General features: G+C 42.7%; 3 protein-coding genes across 3 annotated transcripts; 1 reads left to right on the top strand and 2 right to left on the bottom strand.

Annotated features, from left to right (window-relative positions):
- Positions 1–608: 608 nt before the first annotated feature.
- Positions 609–2773, bottom strand: LOC309526194 (olfactory receptor 5J3-like; the record flags this gene model as incomplete). Its single annotated transcript, XM_082212109.1, has 1 exon — positions 609–2773. One exon carries the CDS (start codon positions 2771–2773, stop codon positions 1817–1819), a length of 957 nt encoding a protein of 318 aa, XP_082068235.1. The 3' UTR covers positions 609–1816.
- A 2328-nt stretch (positions 2774–5101) lies between these two features.
- LOC309526122 (olfactory receptor 5J3-like) lies at positions 5102–8117 on the bottom strand (the record flags this gene model as incomplete). The annotated part of the gene is made up of 2 exons (XM_082212030.1): positions 7988–8117; positions 5102–6101 (listed from the first exon to the last, which is right to left on the bottom strand). The coding sequence occupies exon 2, from the start codon at positions 6092–6094 to the stop codon at positions 5102–5104; it is 993 nt and encodes a 330-aa protein (XP_082068156.1). The 5' UTR covers positions 6095–6101; positions 7988–8117.
- Positions 8118–14922: 6805 nt separating this feature from the next.
- Positions 14923–16194, top strand: LOC309526318 (olfactory receptor 5AP2-like; the record flags this gene model as incomplete). Its single annotated transcript, XM_082212228.1, has 1 exon — positions 14923–16194. The coding sequence occupies one exon, from the start codon at positions 14923–14925 to the stop codon at positions 15868–15870; it is 948 nt and encodes a 315-aa protein (XP_082068354.1). The 3' UTR covers positions 15871–16194.
- Between the last annotated feature and the right edge of the window lie 4776 nt (positions 16195–20970).

Below are 20970 nucleotides of genomic sequence, written 5' to 3'. Positions count from 1 at the left end.
CATCCCTAGCTCCCAAAACCAGAAGGCAGATACCCTGTCCCGGAAACCCAAAAACATCGCAGACACGGTACAGTAAGCAGTACCAACCATGTTTTTACCACCGGCCACGTTCCTGGCCACTCAGGAGGCTGAGCCACTGTGGGCTCAGATGCGGGAACAGCAACGGGTCAACACTTGGGCTCAAAAACAACTACGGGAACTGGCCGAAGGGTCATGCCCTCAGTATTTGGGGCTGGTTGTGCACCAGGGCCTACTGCTACACCACGGTCGCCTGTACATCCCACCAGGACCACTGCAGGCTGAGGTTCTCCAGATGACCCATGACGCCCCAGCAGCGGGGCACTTCGGGCGGTATTGGACCACCCATCTGGTAAGCCGGGGGTTTTGGTGGTGGGAACACCATTATCTGATTATAATGCACAGAAAGGCCATTTGGGTGAGATTTCTAAATCACAGGATTCACTGAAATTGTATTTATATCGTAGAAGTTGAAATGTATCGGAATTCATATATATGGTTCTAATAAATAAAGGGTGATATATATTTATTTCATTTTAAAGTTCATATTCCACCTTAAATTTCACAAATGGCACCTCAATCTTGCAATGTACAATATGAAACACCAAACAAGGCACATATAACAATCAATCATCATCATCATCATCATCCCATAGCTGCAGCATTGTAAGATCATCCTGAGGCAGCACAGGCCTACCTCAAAACAATCCGGGGGTGTAAGATGGTGAAGATGAGGAACAGGAGGAGGTATCACAGGTTGCCTATATGTGTCTCCTTCTACCTTGACTGCATGTTTAATTGCTGCTTAAAACCCTGTGGTTGGGAGCAGGGCAGAGGGACTGAGCTCACATGGGGAAAATCTGGCTTCTCAACAGAGCTTTGGGGACTATTATGAAAACACAATAAAGTAGTCTCTGCACACCACTTAGTTTTACACAGCAGGAGGTTTAGCGAGCCCTACAGCTTCTTGGCTGTTCTCCTCCTCAAAGAAAATGCCCCTTGAATCTTGTAGGTTTCACTGAGCAGATGCTAAACTCTGCTCTTGGTTCTTTCAGATGAGGTGGTTATGGAACATGTTATATTGGAATGTAGTCCTGGAAATATCTGTTCATGGCTTTGCTTCTGACTCACTGTGGTGTGCTTCCACCATGACCTCCCCCCACATGTTAGTGTTCCAGTCAAACATCAGCCAGCTACACAGCGGCAATCACACAGCAGTCCATAAACAAAGTTTTATCTAAATACGAATCATTGACATCTTTAGGAAATACACGTCTCAAAGCAATCTTTACTTCCTTATTCCTCAAGCTGTAGATGAGAAAGTTTAGCATGGGGATTACCACAGCATACAGCAGAGAGGCCACTTTGTTTCCCTTTGTTGATGTATTATGATGTATTAGGTTGGAGATACATAAGGTTCAAGCTGCTATAAAGGATGATGACAGCCAGCAGGTGAGAGGAGCAGGTGGAAAAGGCTTTCTGCCTTTTCTCTCAGCTGAGCGGATTCTCAAAATAGTGATAATGGGAGAAGCATAAGAGGTAAGGGCTGTCAAATGGGTGCTTATCGGGTTTAAGTGAACAAATGCAAACCCAACACACTTATTGACACTTTTACAGGAACAGGAAAGTTGTAAGAGTGGCGTACCTTCCAAGTTAAAATGACCAATAACATTTAGGGCCACAGAAAGATAAATGAGTCAAACAACCAGGCCCAAAGTTCTTGCCCACCCCCTTCTTAAATTACAACATGTAGAGATGTTGTAATGAAAGCAAAAGTCCTGGAAGTAGGGGCCACCATCTATTTTATAAAAAACCTTTGGTAAAACACAATTTTTCTTCCCAAGGTTTTTCGGAAGGCACTTCTGACCTCTTGGTTCCTCAGACTGTAGGTCAAAGGGTTCAGCATGGGAGTCACCACTACATAGAACACAGAGGCTATTTTGTCAAGGTGGTGGTTCTGCCTAGAACTGGGTCTTGCATACATGAGGCTACCAAATCCATAAAAAATGGTGACAACCATGAGGTGAGATGTGCAGGTGGAAAAGGCCTTTCTTCGGCTCCTGGCACAGTGGGTCTTTAAAATAGTGACCAGAACATAAGTGTAAGAGGAGAGAATAGTCGAAGTGGTTGCTATAATATTGAACCCAACAAAGACGAACATCAAAATTTCATTGAGACTAATGTCTGAGCAGGACAGCTGCAGAATGGGAGGAACTTCACAGTAAAAATTATGAATGATGTTTGGACCACAAAAGGATAGCCTTGATGCAGCAACAGTGTGCACCAAAGCATTTACTGTCCCTGCCACATAGGAAAGAGCAACTAGCTCAATGCACTTTCTTTGGGACATGGTGATTAAGTAGAGCAGTGGGTTGCAGATAGCCACGTAGCGGTCATAGGCCATCACTGCCAGCAGGTAACACTCAGTGGTGGCAAATGCACCATAAAAGAAAAGCTGAATAAAACAATCAGCAAAAGAAATTACTTTCTTCTCCTTTAAGAGATTGCTTAGGAACTTTGGGGTGACGGATGAGGAGTAACAGATGTCCAAGAAAGACAGGTTAGCAAGTAAGAAGTACATTGGGGTGTGAAGTTGTGAGGTGGACCTGATTAAGAGAATCATGCCCAGATTCCCCACCAGGGTGGTGGCATAGACAGCACAGAAAATAGCAAAGAGGGCAATTTCCACCTGAGGAAGGTCTGTTAGCCCTGTGAGTAGGAAGATGTCTACCAACGTGTTGTTTCCTGTTTGCATCATGATGACGCTGTGGAGAGGGGAAGAACACAGAAGTCAGCATTGCTTGTTCTTTCAGAATTCCAAGAACTAAAATACTGAAAAAGGCTCAAATTCCTCTCTGATGTTGTATCAAAGTGTTGGAGAAGGCGGAGAGATGGGACTATTCCTCAGAAATAGCTTTTGTTCTGATAGATGCGCCCACACAGTGAAAAACATCCTGTATGATTGTACAGCATTAACACATCAATATCATTTCCTAAATATACTGGACATACATTGATGGTGAACAGTGTTTGAATGGGCTTTGGTTATAAGCAAGATAAGCTGCAATGAAATATAATAACAGGTTGTTGTCTACTAGGTTTTTGTAGGAATGTTAGACATTGCAGAGTCATGTGTTATTATACAACCAAAATACAAGTACTGTACATGCAAAGTCTCAAAGAGGAAGAAACAGCCAAGAAGCCAGTTGACTGCAGACTTCGACCATGTACATAGAGCCCTCGTAACCAAAGTGTGCCTTCCATTTCAATGCAGTTGTACATAGTTCCTCACAGACCATCAAAATGAAAAGGCATTTTGACCAGTAAGAAGACTGAATACTATTGCTTAGAGCAGCCTTTCCAAACCTGAGGCCCTCCAGATATTCTTCAACTGTCATCATTTGCAGCCTACATGTTCAATGATTAGGGATGGTGAGAGTTGTAATCTAAAATTCTGATGGGCACCACCTTGAGTTAGGCTGCCCTAAATCTTTCCTGTTTTGAGAATTAATTGCTGGTGCTATGCTGTATCTGCAGAGATTTCACCAGTGAATGCTTCTTTCAAGTTCCCAACCGTTCTCCTTTTTCCTTATTTGCCAAAATGGAAAAAAAAATCTTGTTAAGATCTGTGGTTGGCATGATGTGTGTGTGTTTGTGTCTAAAACATAATCAGGCAACAACAGCACGAAGCAGCAGATAGTTGCATTAGTAACCACAATCCTTTTTCCACATAAACTGAGAAAATGCTCCTGAACTTACTCTCTTTCTTGAAACTTCATTGTGCCTTCAATAGTTCGAAGCATTCTGTTTCTTTCAAGACGATTTCTCACCTGAATGCAAGTGAACCTGAATCCTTGTGAAACCAATAGCAAAATCCATCTAGTGGTTTGAAGGAAGCCAGATATACGCCAACGCTTTGTGGCTCTAGGGCTTTCTTTTTTCTTTTTTTTTACCATAATGACAAACAATTATGTTAACTTGGCTTTCATTATGACTAGTGGGGAAATCTTGATGCTCCCTGAAGTACCTCAGATCCCAAGCACATGCTTACAAGACAATATGAAACATTTGTCTAATGTTTACCCAGTGAAGTCAATGGAGGCCAAATTGCAGTTGCCCCCATACCCAGAAAGAACATTTGAGAAACATAACTTTTTGTATATCAAGTTACATTTAATGAAGCATCAGGATCTTTATTCAATGCACCTAACTTTCATAGTGCAGGCAGGCAGAGTCTGAGTAAGGAAGGTATGGCTGTTTCCTTCCTTTTGCCCAGAACAGGATCACTCTAGTGGTGGCATGTAGGTGTGTGTGGATAATTGTTCAAAAAGTACATATCTTAAGGGTGTGCATGTGTATTACTTGGAGGAAAATGTGTGAGGACTATAAAGATGGAAATATATCCTCTCTCTCACTCACACACAAACATTTCAGTGGCCACTCACTGAAATCGCCCACCCTCTGCCATCCAAAATATCCAAAAACACTCTCTCTAGACCCCATCTCTGGGGTTGCCTTCACAGTTTAATGTTAAAGTACCACTTGCTATACTTATGACTAAAGCTCCATTTCTGGAAAAGTGGTGTTCTCATTTCTGTTGCTCTCTGTGTACCTTACGAGGACACTCCGCTAGCGAGACCAAATGAACAGATGTTAGTATTGCTGTGTCCCTGAGTATTGTGAACAGCATGCTAGTTTGGGGCTAGCTCTCCCAGGCAGACAGCAGTCTGTCCTCTGGAAGGATAGAGCAAGGGTCACCATGGGAAACCCTGACCTTGGCATAATTAAAGTTCTCATAGTCGTTCATGTTCTGGATGAGCTTATTCCTGGAACATGGAGAAGTAATCTACAAGTGTGTATCGAGACACTTGCCCCAAGAAAATCTTGCAGCTTTGAATGTTGCTATACCATGATGTAGCAATATTCCAAAGGCATTGTCGAAGAAGAGAAGGGTTTGCTGGCATGCTGGTAGAGCAGCAGCTACACGTGCTTAACTGTAAGTGTTGGAATAAACGAACAGCAGAGCAGTTTTATTTGCATGTTATGAGACAAAATGTTGTGGACCATCCTTTTACGTGTAGTGCTATCTCCTGCAATCTGGAGAAGGTCTAACCTGTATGGAAGGTATCATCCTAGACTGAGAAGCAGCTTTTCTTCCCAGGATTTTGCGGAAGGCACTCCTGACTTCCTGGTTCCTCAGGCTGTAGATCAAGGGGTTCAGCATGGGAGTCACCACCACATAGAAGACAGAAGCTATTTTGTCAAGGTGGTGATTTTGCCTAGAACTGGGACGTGCATACATGAAGCTAGCACTGCCAAAAAAGATGGTGATGACCATGAGGTGAGATGTGCAGGTGGAAAAGGCTTTCCGTTGGCTCTTAGTGGACTTTATCTTTGAAATAGTGACCAGGATGTAGGTGTAAGAGGTGAGAACAATAGTTATGGTTATTGTTATATTGAACCCAACAAAGATAAAGAGCAAGATTTCATTGAGACTGATGTCTGAGCAGGCCAGCTCCAGTAGGGGAGGAATTTCACAGTAAAAATTATTAATGATGTTTGGTCCACAGAAGGATAGTCTTGATGCAGCAACAGTGTGCACCAAAGCATTTACTGTCCCTGCCACATAGGAAAGAGCAACTAGCTCAATGCACTTTCTTTGGGACATGGTGATTAAGTAGAGCAGTGGGTTGCAGATAGCCACGTAGCGGTCATAGGCCATCACTGCCAGCAGGTAACACTCAGTGGTGGCAAATACACCATAAAAGAAAAGCTGAGTAAAACAATCAGCAAAAGAAATTTCTTTCTTCTCCTTTAAGAGATTGCTTAGGAACTTTGGGGTGACAGATGAGGAGTAACAGATGTCCAAGAAAGACAGGTTGCCAAGTAAGAAGTACATTGGGGTTTGCAATTGTGGGCTGGACCTGATTAAGAGAATCATGCCCAAATTCCCCACCAGGGTGGTGGCATAGACAGCACAGAAGATCACAAAGAGGGCAATTTCCACCTGAGGAAGGTCTGTTAGCCCTGTGAGTATGAAGCTGTCCACCAACGTGATGTTTACCGTTTGCATCATGGTGACGCTGTGGAGGTGGGAAGAACACAGAAGTCAATATTGTTTCTCCTTTTAACATCTCAAGATAGGCATACTGGAGAAAGTCCCTCTCTGGTGTGGTATCAGAATATTGGGGAGAAGAGAAGTAGGTTTTGTTCTGCTGAAAGTCAGTCAAACCCCATCAATATTAAATCAGTCACCAGTGTGCTGTTTTCCTTTTACAATACTGTGACCCTATGGAGAGCAGATTAACATTAACAATCAGTGTTTCTTCTCCTTTACAAAACTCAGATATTTGTATCTAGATGATGATGGGGTTTCTGTCAAAGGAAAATGAAGAAGCAGATTTCTTCAGATGTAGCTGAAGTGGTAGCATAATGCTCTGTCTGCATTAATAAACTTTCAGGCTGCTTCAGCATCTCCTATGATACCTAGATAAAAATATTTTGGTATAGTATGAGAATCACATAGTTTACAGTGAATAACCTAGAGTTATGAATTGTAGACTTGATTGGGGTTCTAGACAAAGGTAAAACATGGAATCATGCCAAGGCAGTCAATTGTCTAGGACACATTGGGCATGAGATCTCAGCTCACACTGGTTCATGAATAAGCTTCTCTAATTTATTGCTTAAGAGTCGTGGATGGAGGTGAGAGAACTATCATCACTACCATGTAGCTCACAAAACCTCAGAATAGACAGGTGATTTGTTCTGAACCTGAATACACATCAAATAAGGGCAAAATTAGCTGTGTTTGGAATTGTCTTTTCCCAGGACAGTTTCAGGACTTCTTTTTTAGTAATATCCTTTAGTCCAGAAATATTTCATGATTTACTCTTTGTCAAGGGATGTAGTACTTACATTTAAAATATGATTGCTGATCTGCTTACCCTTGCAATTCTGATGGACAGAAGCTCCAGCAGTAGTCCTGCTTAAACTCATGATCATTGTGGTTTTTAAGGCACTTTGTGCTACAGAACATAATGTGTGCATGCCAACCAGAAGCAAGAGACAGTGCAGTTCTTTGCTAGAATTCAAGCCCAGCTGTGCTCATCACTAGGCACTCAGCGTGTGCTAGTATATATCTTTCTGACAGTAAGAGCTGTTTTACAGTGGAATGGACTATCTCAGAAAGAGGTGGATTCTGCTTCATTTGAGGTTTGTAAACAGAGGTTGGATGGCCATCTATTAGGGATTGTTTTAGCTGTGATTCCTGCATTGCAGGAGGTTGGACTAGATGACCCTTGGGGTCCCTTCAATTCTATAATATGGAAGTCAAAATAGCCTGAGGTTTGAAAAGTTCTATATACATGAAACATTTTTTTCAAAAAAATCCTGGTCTGAACAGAATGAAGTCCCTCAATACTTCAGCCACTTAAATTCATCCTGAGTTGGACACCCCACATTTACTCTCATTTCACTAACTATAATAATGCTGTATACCTTACTCTTTTGTATCTAAGTAAAATACCTCTTCAGCAAAGAACCCCCCCAAAAAAATAATTAAAAAAAGTTTAATTCCTAAAACTGAGATCTTGAGACCATTTCTTCTGAGGTTCCACTGACGTAAATAAAATTTACTTCCAAGTAAACATGGTTTATTTTCTACCTGGTGATCTTTTGCATTTCCATATCAGTCTGCCACCTTACCTAACACTGCCTAAGTAGATAATTTGTTTCCGTTCCTCTCAATATTCTAGCTGCATCTTCGTGTAGATGAGTGGTTTTTCAGTTATATTCCATAGAATCCTGGCATTTCTCAGTTAACAGCAAGCAATGACATACAAGCTTCTTTCCAAGGCGGCTTTTCCACCATTACACACCTTCCCAGTGAGCTCCAGCCAAGTATCCTTGGGTACATTTCAAAGCTGCATTTTCAGTTAATTTGGAAAAGCTGTACAGCCCAACTCACCTGGTCCCTGAATGAATTTTGTGTGGATTCCTCTGCAATGTTTCCTTGGTACAAATGCACACGTGGGGTCAGCAACAAAGTGTTGCAGTCTGCAGTATTCCTGATCAGCATTCCATCACCCAGTTTCCTTCCCCACCTCACCCACCCGGTTTTTTGTCTCCCCCTCCTAACAGTCATTCCATGTCCACCATGCATGCCTATGTCATAGAGTTGTTTGGGAGGGCTCTGTCCCCTTTAGTTAAGGATGTTTGCTAAATACCGTATTTTTCGCTCTATACGGCGCACCTGACCATAGGGCGCACCTAGTTTTCAGAGGGGGAAATCAAGGGAAAAAATATGATTCACCCCCCCCCCACTCCGAGAGCAGCGGACAGGCTGCATGCAGCCTGTGCGCTTCTCCCAGACTTTCTCCCCGCTATTGCGGGAGGTGGGGGAATTCCCCCATCTCCCACAAAAGCCCAAAGGAGGGAGAAGGGACTGACTCGGCCAGTACTGACTCCCTCCAGCGTCGCGCACCTTCCCGCTGCCCCCCGAACCTGTGGGACTGGCGGTGGGGGGAAGCACCGCTTTCCCCCACCGCCAGCTTCAAAGACCAGACTCTCCTGGCTTCAGCGAAAGCGCAAGCTTCGGAGGCTTCGCGTTGCTATTGCTGAAGCCAGGGAGCCTGCATTCGCTCCATAGGACGCATACACATTTCCCCTTAAATTTTGGAGGGGAAAAAGTGCGTCCTATAGAGCGAAAAATACGGTATTATTTGTCCTTCAGAAAACTTTGGGGTTTCCTCAAGTCTGCCAGTACCTCCCTCATGTTTCATGTGGTTCTGTTTTGGATACCAAAAGATCCACACTCTGGGAATGAGCTCTCTATAGGATGACGATTCATCATCAGACAAGCAGTGCAGGAAATTTCAAAACTACTGTGTAGGTCCTATATCTTCCCCTTAACAGCTATTTATTTAAACTGGTCTTGTTTCACTCATGCTATTTCTGCAGACTTTTGTTCAGTACTTCTCTAAATATCCAATAAGTTCATTTTAGTTCATTTTTTTAAAAAAATGCTTCTCTCACAGCTGTTTCTGGAGGGATATTGATAACAATGACCGCTCCCCGCTTAAAACGGGGGGCGCCCTTTGCGTGGGCGCGTGCAGCCCCTAGACCTGGAGCGGCCCCAACAGCATAGGCTTGGCTTTGCCTTCCCTCAGGTGTGATACCTGGAGGTCTCCGCCTACCTCAGTCAGTTGTCCAATCCCACCTGGGGGAAGCGTTGCCAAGGAGACCAGGCCAGGTAGGGGAGGGATTACCTGCCCACACAATAGAGGGAGGATCTTACCTAGGAATCCTCATAACAAAAGCATATTCCAGCAAGCAAAATCACAGAGCTGCTTAAAAATTAGACTGCTAGTAACCACACTGCGCTTCTTAGACTTAGAAATGCACCTGAACGTACTTGCTTTCTTTCCGTTCAGTTGCATCTTCAGCATTTTGTCATTCTGTTTCTTTCCAGTCTAATGCTGATTGCTTGATGGGTTTCTCTGTGTGGAGCGCACAGCAAAATGCTTCTGCCAGAGTAAGAAAATTAAAAAACCTCAAAATAATATTGAAGCTTCCCATAATCATAGCAAAATGATGTTGTTTCTTTTGCTCTCTTTGGAACTAAAAAAGAGAAGACGATCCCATCGAGGAAAGTCTTGGCTTTGGGACCTTATCCCTAAAGGACTTCAGACCCATATGAACATTGATTCCTACCAATTACATGGTGAAGACAAATGCGAGCCAAATTACAACTATCTGAAAGATTTGCCACTGGGGAATGTGAAGCACAACTGGGATGATTTTGTGACACTCCCCCAATATTTATTTATTTATTTATTTATTTATTTATTTATTTATTTATTTAGGGTTGTATACAACTAACCTGTCCCGTCAGTGCAAGGATTTCTGCTCATGCAGCTGGACTTCCCTTGCTCTTCTTCCTGTCTCTTATATGCCATTTGCCCTCCCCCAACCTGCTCTAGAGGGTTGGGAGAACCCCCAAAACAATTTGGAGGGGACAGGGGGAGAAGAGGGGGGATAAAGTTTCGTTGCACAATCAGAAATCCTTGCACTAATAGAAAGTTCATTTAGAATGTTGGACTCCACCCATTACGTTGATCCTATACCTTCAACACAATAATGCTTCCCACCTGTTTGACACTGCCAGGGCAGCTAATGAAAATGTAATAAAAACAATGTATGGTATAATATTGCATTCTACACAGGGCTTTTTTTCCAGCCATTAATCGCTGGAACTCAGTTCTGGCACCTCTCAGAGGGGTGCCATTGCCATTATAAGAGAACAAGCTTTTTTTATATAGAAAAATAGCACTGCACAAAGCCAAGGATTCTTGACAGGGGCCTTGTTCACATTTTAAACTATGGAAGATGGGAGGGGCATGTGTTGGAACAACTGTTTGTTGTTCAACAAATAATGAGCAGGGCCCAGTATCCCCAAAGGAGCGTTTCCACCCCCATCGTTCAGCCCAGACACTGAGGTCCAGTTCCAAGGGCCTTCTGGCAGTTCCCTCACTGTGAGAAGTGAGGTTACAGGGAACCAGGCAGAGGGCCTTCTCAGTAATGGCACCCGCCCTGTAGAATGCCCTCCTATCAGTTGGCGGTTTGAATCTGCACAATGGGGTGAGCACCCATTGCTCTGTCCCAACTCCTGCAAACCTAGCAGTTCGAAAGCATGCCAGTGCAAGTAGATAAATAGGTACCGCTGCAGCGGGAAGGTAAACAGCATTTCTGTGTGCTCTGGTTTCCATCACGGTGTCCCACTGTGCCAGAAGTGGTTTAGTCATGAGGCCACATGACCTGGAAAGCTGTCTGTGGACAAATGCTGACTCCCTCGGCCTGAAGGCAAGATGAGTGCCACAACCCCATAGTCACCTTTGACTGGACTTAATCGTCCAGGAGTCCTTTACCTTTACTTATGCTTTTTTTTAAAAAAATGTAGAAATTAGATGGAAAACAGAAAGAGATTGAAAGTAGACTGATTCATCCATCCCGAGTCTATATTTACATGGTACACTCTCTCTTAATGGTGGAATGTTCTCAAATTCCTATTTACAAGTAGCATCACAATGCATTCGGAACACACACACTGGTTTTGCAAGTGATCACTGATCTAAATAGTTTTTAGTACTTAACAGCACACTGAGGGCAGCAGTTCAATATAATATCACCAATACAGTAGCAGTACCTCTAAAACAGGCAAACCTGTGACCTTCCAGATAGAACAGGACTACATCTCCCATCATCCCTAACCATGACAATGCTGACTGGAGCTGATGAGAGTGGTGGTTCCACAACAACCGAAAGGCCAAAGATTCACTACCTCTTTTCTAAATTAGATACTTTAATTGGCTACTTTCTGTTAAACATCCTTTATTCATTGCTTTGTATTTATCAATTTTAATTGCTCTGTATCTTATAAGTTGCTAGGAAATGTGTTCACTTCTTTAAAAATAGTCTTACTGAAACTTTTTATACACTTGGTTAGGTTTTTTTGTATCATTTGGTATAGTACTGCCACACAGTGGTTGCTGGTTATATTATTGTTGTCATGCTGAAATGTTTATCATATTTGCTATTAACTGATTATTTCTTTTATGATGACTTCAGAAATAAAGTGTTCCTAGTACTTAAACTGAGCTATTTGTTAGCTTGCTGTTATGCTTTGAAATGATTTTGTATTTGCTTTGCATTGTAGTGATGTAACGATTTGCATTTTTGTTGTTCTGTTGTGAACCCCCCTGGGCAAATTTATATGAAGCAGCGGCATACAAATTTAAATAATAAATGCCCATCCAAGATAGGCTAGAACAATAAAATTTTCAAAATACCAACAATAAAAAACCATCAACCACCCCTCCCCACAAGATAACAGCCAATAAAAAAATTCAGTCAGTCAATTAAAACATCTTGTAGAGCAATAACAAGCCACAATCCAGAGCATTAAACATCAATCATAAATACGTCATGTCATGGTCTTCTGAAAGGCTTGTAGCATGGGAGCCTGTCCACTGACAGGGAGTTTGAAAGTCATGAGGCCACCACAAAAAAGGCCCTTTTACTTGTAAATCAGCCTCACTGATCTAGGTAGTGGGCACACAAGGAAGGTCTCTGTTGTAGATCTCAGTGTGCAAGCAGGCTGATATGGGTGCAGGAAGACCATGAAATAGCTTGGGCACAAACCATTTTAAAATGTGAAGATAAAAACCAGCACTTTGAATTGGGCTTGGAATTAAAGCATCAACCAGTACAGTCATGGTGTTAACAGAATCTAAGCACTTCAGTCCCCTCAGAGTTCTGGCAGCTGCAGTCTGAACTAGCTGAAGTTTCCAAAATCAAACCTGGACATTTAATTTGTTTTCCTTTCATCTCCATATAAGCAGACTAATCATTGACTGTCACTCCGACAGTTTTGCCCCTGTGTGCTTCGAAGACCAGGAAATCCTCAGGGAACAGGTCCCCACGCTGCAAATTCTCAATATAAAGGCTCCTGTCTATGGGATGCAATGCCATATGTAGGAAGCAGCTTGCTTTGCATGCAGAGATTTCAGAAATTTATGACTGGGTAGAGGTAGAAAAGCATGGAGCGAAGGGAGAATTTCTTTCCATAGAAGAGACAAAGATGCTACGCCCAGAACTAGAACCCAAAATCAGTGCAGGAATAACCAAAGCACTCAGCCCATAAGGGAAGATCTCAGAACCAGACAAGAACACAACCTGGTAAGTTTAAATATCTCTGATACTGGCTCTAGAATAACAACCTAACGAGGTAATGTAGTTTGAAAATATTTCTTTAGCAAGACCAAAGAAAACAGCAATTTGCCCTTACACAATCTGCCAGGTGATGGGGGCAGAAATCTGAGGAAAGTTAGAGCACCAATTCTAGTCAGATTAGTGAGTGACTCTGTTTTGTTATGTCTAAGTATCTTCCTTAGAAAGCAAAGTTGTAGATTTTGGGTAGAACATTGCACTAACTTGATTTTCTGATCAGTGCAAGCCCTTCTGCTTGTCCAAAGGAATGTTCTCCCCCTTTCCCCCCCATACACTGTGCTGAGTGTTCTCTCAACCCTGCAAGGCAAATTAGAGGACACCCATGTGGGAAGGATAGGGGGACTAGCTTCCATTAGCACATCAGCCTATTACAGTGGTACCTCGGGTTACAGATGCTTCAGGTTACAGACTCCGCTAACCCAGAAATGGTACCTTGGGTTAAGAACTTTGCTTCAGGATGAGAACAGAAATCGTGTGACAGCGGCACAGAGGCAGCAGGAGGCCACATTAGCTAAAGTGATACCTCAGGTTAAGAACAGTTTCAGGTTAAGAACGGACCTCCAGAATGCATTAAGTTCTTAACCCAAAGTACCACTGTATCTCATTCAGCAGTTAAAATGGACTCCAGGGTTGAATTTCCTCACTGGCACACTGCAAAGTCATATGCATGCATTTGTTTCCTTTGCTCAGACTGGAAACTGTATGGTATAACAGGGAGAATTGAGTTCCCAAATGTAGAGGAGGATTTGTTCCCTTAAGAGCAGAAGTTTGTTTCCTAGGTTCTGAGTAATAGATTCTTACAAAGGGAATGTAAGAACTGAAGGGGAGGAAAGAAGTTGTAAAACAGGGTTGAGGAACTGGATCTGGCCAACAAATTTTAGTGTCAGTGTTTTTATTATATATAGATATCATTGCAAACTGCTTTGAATTAAATAATATAGCAGCACATATATATATTTTTAATAAATAAATAAATAAAACAAGCCAGAACTGAATCTCCCCCACCCGCATGAGCCACATGCGACCCACATGCTTTGAAAGTAATCCTTGCAGGTGCAAACATGCCCTGTGCAGTACTTTGAAGCCCCCATGATCAGATGATAACCAGGACTCCAAAGCTCAGCACAGAGCCCTGTGTGGTGCTTTGAAGCCCCGACGACCAGGTGGTTGTTGGGGTTTCAAAGCACAGCACTCAGCTCTAGGCAAGGGCTGAGCTTTGTGCAGATGCCTGCAAACCCCATTTTTTGTCCAGCCACTTCTTTCCTAGCTCCATGCTCAGTTTCACATATGACATCAGATAAAGACCAGGTAAGCATGGGTTGGCAAAAATTACCTTGCAAATCAAATGGTGTAAACATGTTAAATTTGCATACTGATACTGAATATTATTGCCTTAACAATGTTTTAAAAGATCAAAGGTAGCATCCAACTTTAATCAGAGAGCAGATGACCTATGGAAATCTGTGGCCCCGGTAGCTTAGCTGGATAAAATCCTGAAGATTTAAATGCCTGATCAAGCTAGAATTGAGTCCTTTGGTCTTTCACACTCAGGAAGTGTATCTTTATGATCCTGATACTTCTTAGTGCTTTATGATTGTGTGTGTTAAGGTATATTTTGCTCTTGCTAGTTCTAGTTAGTTGTGTTATTTTTTGTACTGTAGTTTTATTCTGTTTTCTTTTAGAGTTTCTTGTTGGTCATTGTTAACTTTTATTGTTAACCATCCAGAGGACATTGCTAACTGGCTGATATGCAAATGATGTAAAATAAATAAATGAATGCACACACAAGCTTAGCATTTTGTTTCCTCCCTAGGGAAATGACAGGCACCTGCCAACATTTATGCATCACTTATCCAACGTTCATCTAAACTGATGTAAAATGCTCAAGAAATACATTATATACACATTACTTTTTATTTTTTCAGTAAAGAATATATACATTTTTAAAATCCCTAAATTTGCATATCCATTTCCCACATTTTCCATCATACAGGATGATTAGGAGGATGACAGGTATGTCTGTAGTAGCAATAGTTAAGTTAGTGTTAGTTTTCAACCAAGTTTAAGACATCACCATTGTTTCTCTCCACTGTTTTACAGGTTTTGTGTTCTGTTATGATGGCCCAATGGAATCAAACCACAGTTTCAGAATTCATTCTTGCGGGATTCACAAACAACCCAGTGCTCCGCATTTCCCTCTTTGCAGTGTTTCTGACCATCTACGCGATCACTCTTCTGGGAAATCTCGGGATGATAGCACTGATTCACCTTGACCGCCACCTTCAAACACCCATGTACTTCTTCCTCAGCAACCTGTCCTTCTCAGATCTCTGTTACTCCACTGTCATCGTCCCCAAAACGCTGGCAGATTTCTTGGCTGAGAAGAAAGCCATTTCGTTCGCTGGCTGTGCTGCCCAGTTTTATTTCTATGCTGTCTTTGCCACTGTAGAGTGTCTCTTGCTAGCAGCCATGGCCTATGACCGTTATGTAGCAATCTGCAACCCGTTGCTTTACCCAGTTGTCATGTCTAGGAAGGTCTGCATTTGGCTTGTACTGGCTTCATACCTGGCGGGGTGTACCAATGGCATGATACACACAAACACCACCTTCCGCCTTCCTTTCTGCGGCTCTAATGTCATTAACCACTTCTTTTGTGATGTACCCTTAATACTGAAGCTTGCTTGCTCCAACACAATGCTCAACCACATCCTGCTATTTGTGATCTCTTCCCTGATAGGTCTCTGTTCATTCCTCACCATCCTCATCTCTTACATCTACATCCTCATCACCATCCGTCGGATCAGCTCATCTGAGGGACGCAAGAAAACCTTATCTACCTGTGGCTCCCATATGATGGCTGTCACCTTGTTCTATACCACCATCCTTTTCATCTATCTGAAGCCTACCTCAAGTGACGCTGATGCCCAAGACCAAGTTGCTGCTGTCTTTTATACAGTGGTGATCCCCATGGTGAACCCTTTGATCTACAGCCTGAGGAATAAGGAGGTGAAGGCGGCTCTGAAAAGGATCATGAGGAAGAAAGGTATTTCCGCTGAGGCATAAATTATGCACTTTGGGTGCTTCCAGGTGGGTGATAATTGTGAAATCAGTGCTCCTCTTACATGCAAGTCTTTGGCAGGGCTAGCATGACATCATTGTCATCAAAACAGCAAGCACTAAGATCCTCCAGCTGAGAACTTCTTTTGGTTCCCCATATCCCTGAGGTTTGGTTGTTTGGTCACCACTAGGGATAGAGATTTTAATGTGGCAGGCCCTGACCCATGGTATTACTTGCCTGCAGAGATTCAGCGGAATTCCTCCCTTCCTTCATTCAGATGTCTCTTGAAGTCTTCCTTGTTGGGCCTGCCCTTTGCAACATTAATTTCCTTTATAATCCGATCAGTATTTATTGATGTTTTCAATGGATATCTTTGTTAACCTTGCTTTTGCATGTTGTATTCCACCTTGTTATGTTGTTTTATGAATGTGTGGCCTATAAATTCATGAATTAAATAAATAAACTCACTGCCTCACTTCTTCATAGATGATGAAGTGCCTACTTCCCTTGAGCTCTGTGATACATTCTTGAGGGATCTGCAGAAGGGCCTGTGGGGTATTATAGGGATGCTTGGCTAGGTTAGCTTCCTCTTGTGGGAAGAAAAGTGCAGGATACAGTGGTTAGCACCCTGTGGCATCAGATTATGAAGAGATTCTTACCCAATCCTGCCACTTGTAGCTTTCCAGTATGAGATGTACTTGCCTAGACCTTTCACCTGGTTCATCTGTGTGGGATCATTTCCTGCTTGCATGGTTTCCAGTCAGTCCCTTGTAATGCTACCCCTGATCATCAGCACAGTTTCCACCTATCACATGCAGCACCCTGGTTTGCAAGAAGAATCAGCTCAAAAACAGCCAGCAAGGTCAGGTTATCAGTTCCCTTAGGGAGTCACCATGGCTTCAAACAAATAAATGACACTTGCTTCTCTTGGGTGGATGTGCAACCCCAACCCAAGGGAGAGGACTTGTGCTTTCAGAAAGTCATCCAACAATATATCACAATATCCTCTTCGTCCCACAATATATCACAACAGCATGGTAGCACATTGTAAGGAATAAGCACACTTCAGGGGAATTTGTAAAGTCATGCTTGTGAGCAAGCAAGTTCCCTCCTAGAACCCCTTCTGTTCACATAGTGAGACCTCAAAATATACTCAAGCATTTTCAATGGCAAGTTAGCAACATAGCATCTTACTGCATCTTTACACAACATAAAACTCTAACCAGTTTTCTCAGTTGGCATCTCCATGCAGCACAGACCAGGAGAAGGTGAGACACCTCTATTGTCAAACCAAAATGCAAGGGTATAGATAGAAGAAGGAGAGGGCTTAATCCACATAACAAGGCACAGAAGCATAATCCTGACTTTGTGTCTTGATTGTCTTCTGGAAAGGTATAAATCTTTGCCCCGTCTCTATTTCCTGTTGATCTTCAACATTTTCCTTTTGCATACCTTTAGGATTTCTTTATTCTTTGGAATAGAGTGTGTGAATGTATTGATGACAGTAATTCACTGTTTAAAAGCCATGTACTGTCTGTCTTTTTTTTGAATTAAATTGATCTTTTGAGAGTTTCTTATTGTGGAAAATTATTTATCAGGAATAAAGGTGAAGGGTATACACACATTTAAACAAATGCACCTCTGTCTGTGTGCTGAAGGTTTCCTTCCTCTCATAGAAGTGCATGTTGGAGGTCACATGAGCAGTAACACGCATGTGGATTCAGACATAAACATGCAAAACCACTGCAGTCATTGATCCCAAAGGATTATAGCTTTCCTCCTTTGCACTTGCTTAGGTGGACTGTAATTATGAGCCATAATCAGTTTAAGGTCAAATTCAAGGTTGTGAGCCAGGATGGGGTCAACTAAAGAAAGCAAACAGCAGGAGCGATCACCTAGTTCTAACCTTGAACTATAAGGCTTGAAGAAGGCAGCTAAATTATCTATGTTTTGTTTTAGATCTAATAAGTTAATAAAGATGTGAACCTTATTTCCATTTTTAAGTCAGGTCTCCCCATGCTGAACCCTTTGATCTACAGCTTGAGGAACAAAGGGGTGAAAGATGCTGTGAGGCAGCTGATCAAGGGGAAGGGCTTTCTATAGACCGGGGGGGACGACCCATAGATTCAGTTATATAAAAGAAAGAATGAATCAGAGGTAGCCAACGTTGTGACCTCCTATTGTTGCTGGTTTGCAGCTCCCATTACCCCTGACCATTGGCCAGGCCAGCCTGGCAGAATATGGCAAGAGTTGGAGCGAAGATAACTCAATTGATGACATGTATTCTGTTACTCTCTTCGATTAAATTTATTAGGTAAAAGGAAGAGTGGAAGGTTTTTAGGAATATAAACAAAGCCCAGGAGGTTTTGAGGTGCTAAAACACTGATTTTCAAGGTTCCTCATCTAGGGCTTGCAATTAGATAAGAGATAAACCAGAATTTATAGCAGGAAGGTAGCATGTTACATGTGGTTAATAGGTTAATCAGGATGAGGAAATGAGTCTGTTATAATGTTATGGGGCTAAAATCTGGTTTAAACATTCAAGAAGTGGTGATTTAAGATTAGAACAAGCTTTGGGGTGATTGATTTACGTGGCACTGAAAGAATTTGAAAGGCATTGAGAGCTTCATGAAAAACTGTTGGCTAGAAACCAGAACGCCTAAGGAAAAAGGCAGTTTAGGAAGCTGGCTTGTGTTCCTAAATCAGGGGTGGGGAACATTTTTCAGCTCAACAACTACATTTCCCTGTGGGCAACCTTCTGGGGTCCATCTGCCAATGGTGGGCAGGGCTTAAAGGAAAAGTAGACAGGATGACCTTTATATATCCAACCATGCAAAAGTCAGAGATTTCTACAACACCGTGCATATCTCTCTATACATTATCCAGGCAAGCAAGAGGCATTATCATACTTCAAGGATGCATTTTACCAAGACAAAAGTATGTGGAACAGGGTGAAGCCCAGGGGAGAAAAGGTGCATCCTGGAGAGAGTCTCAGGAGCCAGACTGAAAGAATTAGAGGTCTACCTTTGGTCTCTGGGCTAACTTCACAAATGTTTAGAGCAGATTGGCAGTTACAGTAACCTCCTTTGAACATTAACAGATGCCAGTCACCTGACAAGTAGGAGTAGGAGGCCCAGGGTTCACTCTGATTGTTTAGAAATACACAATCACTTTGAGGTCCTCTCCCCTAGCATGGAAGACGAAGAGCAGACTCCATTTGAGGATCTCTCCCTCATTACAGTCAATCAGGTATATGAAGACGAGCAGCAAAGTCAGTCCTCAGGGAATGTGCAGGCGACCTTGGAACGGACAGCTCACGGAAGAACCCCGACCAAACCCAAGAGGAGGCGTGTAGTGGTGATAGGGGATTCCCTATTGAGAGGAACAGAAGCAGTGATCTGTGGGCCTGACAAGATGTCTCGGGAAGTGTGCTGTCTTCCCGGGGCTAAGATCCAAGATGTAACTGAACGACTGCAAGGAATCATAAAACCCACTGACAAATACCCCTTCCTCTCGGTTCATGTGGGAACCAATGACACTGCAAGCAATAGCCTCCAGAAGATCAAAAGAGACTACGAGGCTCTCGGCAGGAAATTGAAGCAACTAAATGCACAAATTGTCATCTCGTCTGTCCTCCCAGTTGAACGACGTGGCCCAGGGAGAGAGAGAAAAATAGTGGAAGTGAACAGCTGGCTTCGCAAATGGTGTAAACAGGAACGGTTTGGATTCTTAGATCACGGACTGCAGTTTCTTGAAGATGGACTTCTGGCAAGTGATGGGCTGCACCTCACAACGGTTGGGAGAAATGTTTTTGCCAAAAATCTCAGAAACCTCATCAGGAGGGCTTTAAACTGACTAATGTGGGGGAGGGAGACAGTGCTCCTCAAGGTAGCAGTCTATCAATTAATGAAGATGATCATCCAAATGTCATAGACCAAATGGAGCAAACAGCACGCGGACCTAGTGGTGGGAGGAAAAAATCCTTAAATAAGAGACACGGGGGAATGATTAATGGACTTCAATGTCTGTACACTAATGTGCAAAGCATGGGAAATAAACAAGATGAGCTTGAGCTCTTGGTACAGCAAACTAAATATGACATAATAGGCATCACTGAAACCTGGTGGGATAAGTCCCACGATTGGAATGTAATAATGGGGGGATACAATCTATTTCAGAGAAACAGACCAGACAAGAAAGGAGGAGGAGTGGCGTTATATGTCAGGGATGTGTATACCTGTGAAGACATCCAAGATTTAGAACCTCAAAGCCAAAGTGAGAGCATTTGGGTCAAAATTAAGGGAGAGAAGAATAACAGAGACCTCATTGTGGGAGTTTACTATAGATCCCCAAGCCAAACGGAGGACACAGATGATGCCTTCCTGGAACAGATGGCCAAGCATGCAAAAGGAAGGGAGATAGTAGTAATGGGGGACTTCAATAACCCGGATATTTGTTGGACGTCAAACTCAGCCAAGAGCATAAGGTCAAACAGATTCCTCACTGGCCTTTCAGACAACTTCATTGTCCAGAAAGTGGGAGAAGCAACAAGAGGAACAGCCATTTTAGATCTGGTCCTAACCAATGTTGATGACCTGGTTAGTGGGGTAGATGTGGAAGGATCATTAGGCGCGAGTGATCATGCTCTTCTGAAGTTTACTATACAGCGGAAAGGAGCAGCCAAGCATACTAGGACTCAATTTCTTGACTTTAAGAAAGCCGACTTCATAAAACTTAGGGAAGTGCTGGGTGAGATCCCATGGACAGCAATACTAAAAGGAAAGGGAGTTCATGATGGCTGGGAGTTTGTTAAGAGGGAGATAGTAAAAGCACAATGTCAGGCAATACCAATGAGACGGAAACATGGAAGGTGCCTAAAGAAGCCAGGGTGGCTATCTAAAGAACTTTTAACTGAATTAAGATTTAAAAAGGATGTGTACAAAAAATGGAAAAGGGGGGAAACCACCAAAGAGGAATTCAAACAAATAGCCAGCACGTGTAGACACAAAATCAGAAAAGCTAAAGCACAGAATGAACTCAGGCTTGCTAGAGAGGTTAAAAGCAACAAAAAAGGCTTTTATGGGTATGTTCGTAGCAAAAGGAAG

Source organism: Podarcis vaucheri (assembly GCF_965113315.1).
Source record: "Podarcis vaucheri genome assembly, chromosome: 1".
Lineage (NCBI taxonomy): Eukaryota > Metazoa > Chordata > Lepidosauria > Squamata > Lacertidae > Podarcis > Podarcis vaucheri.
The sequence above is the reverse complement of the archived record's forward strand: the minus strand, read 5'-3'. Positions and strand labels throughout refer to the sequence as shown.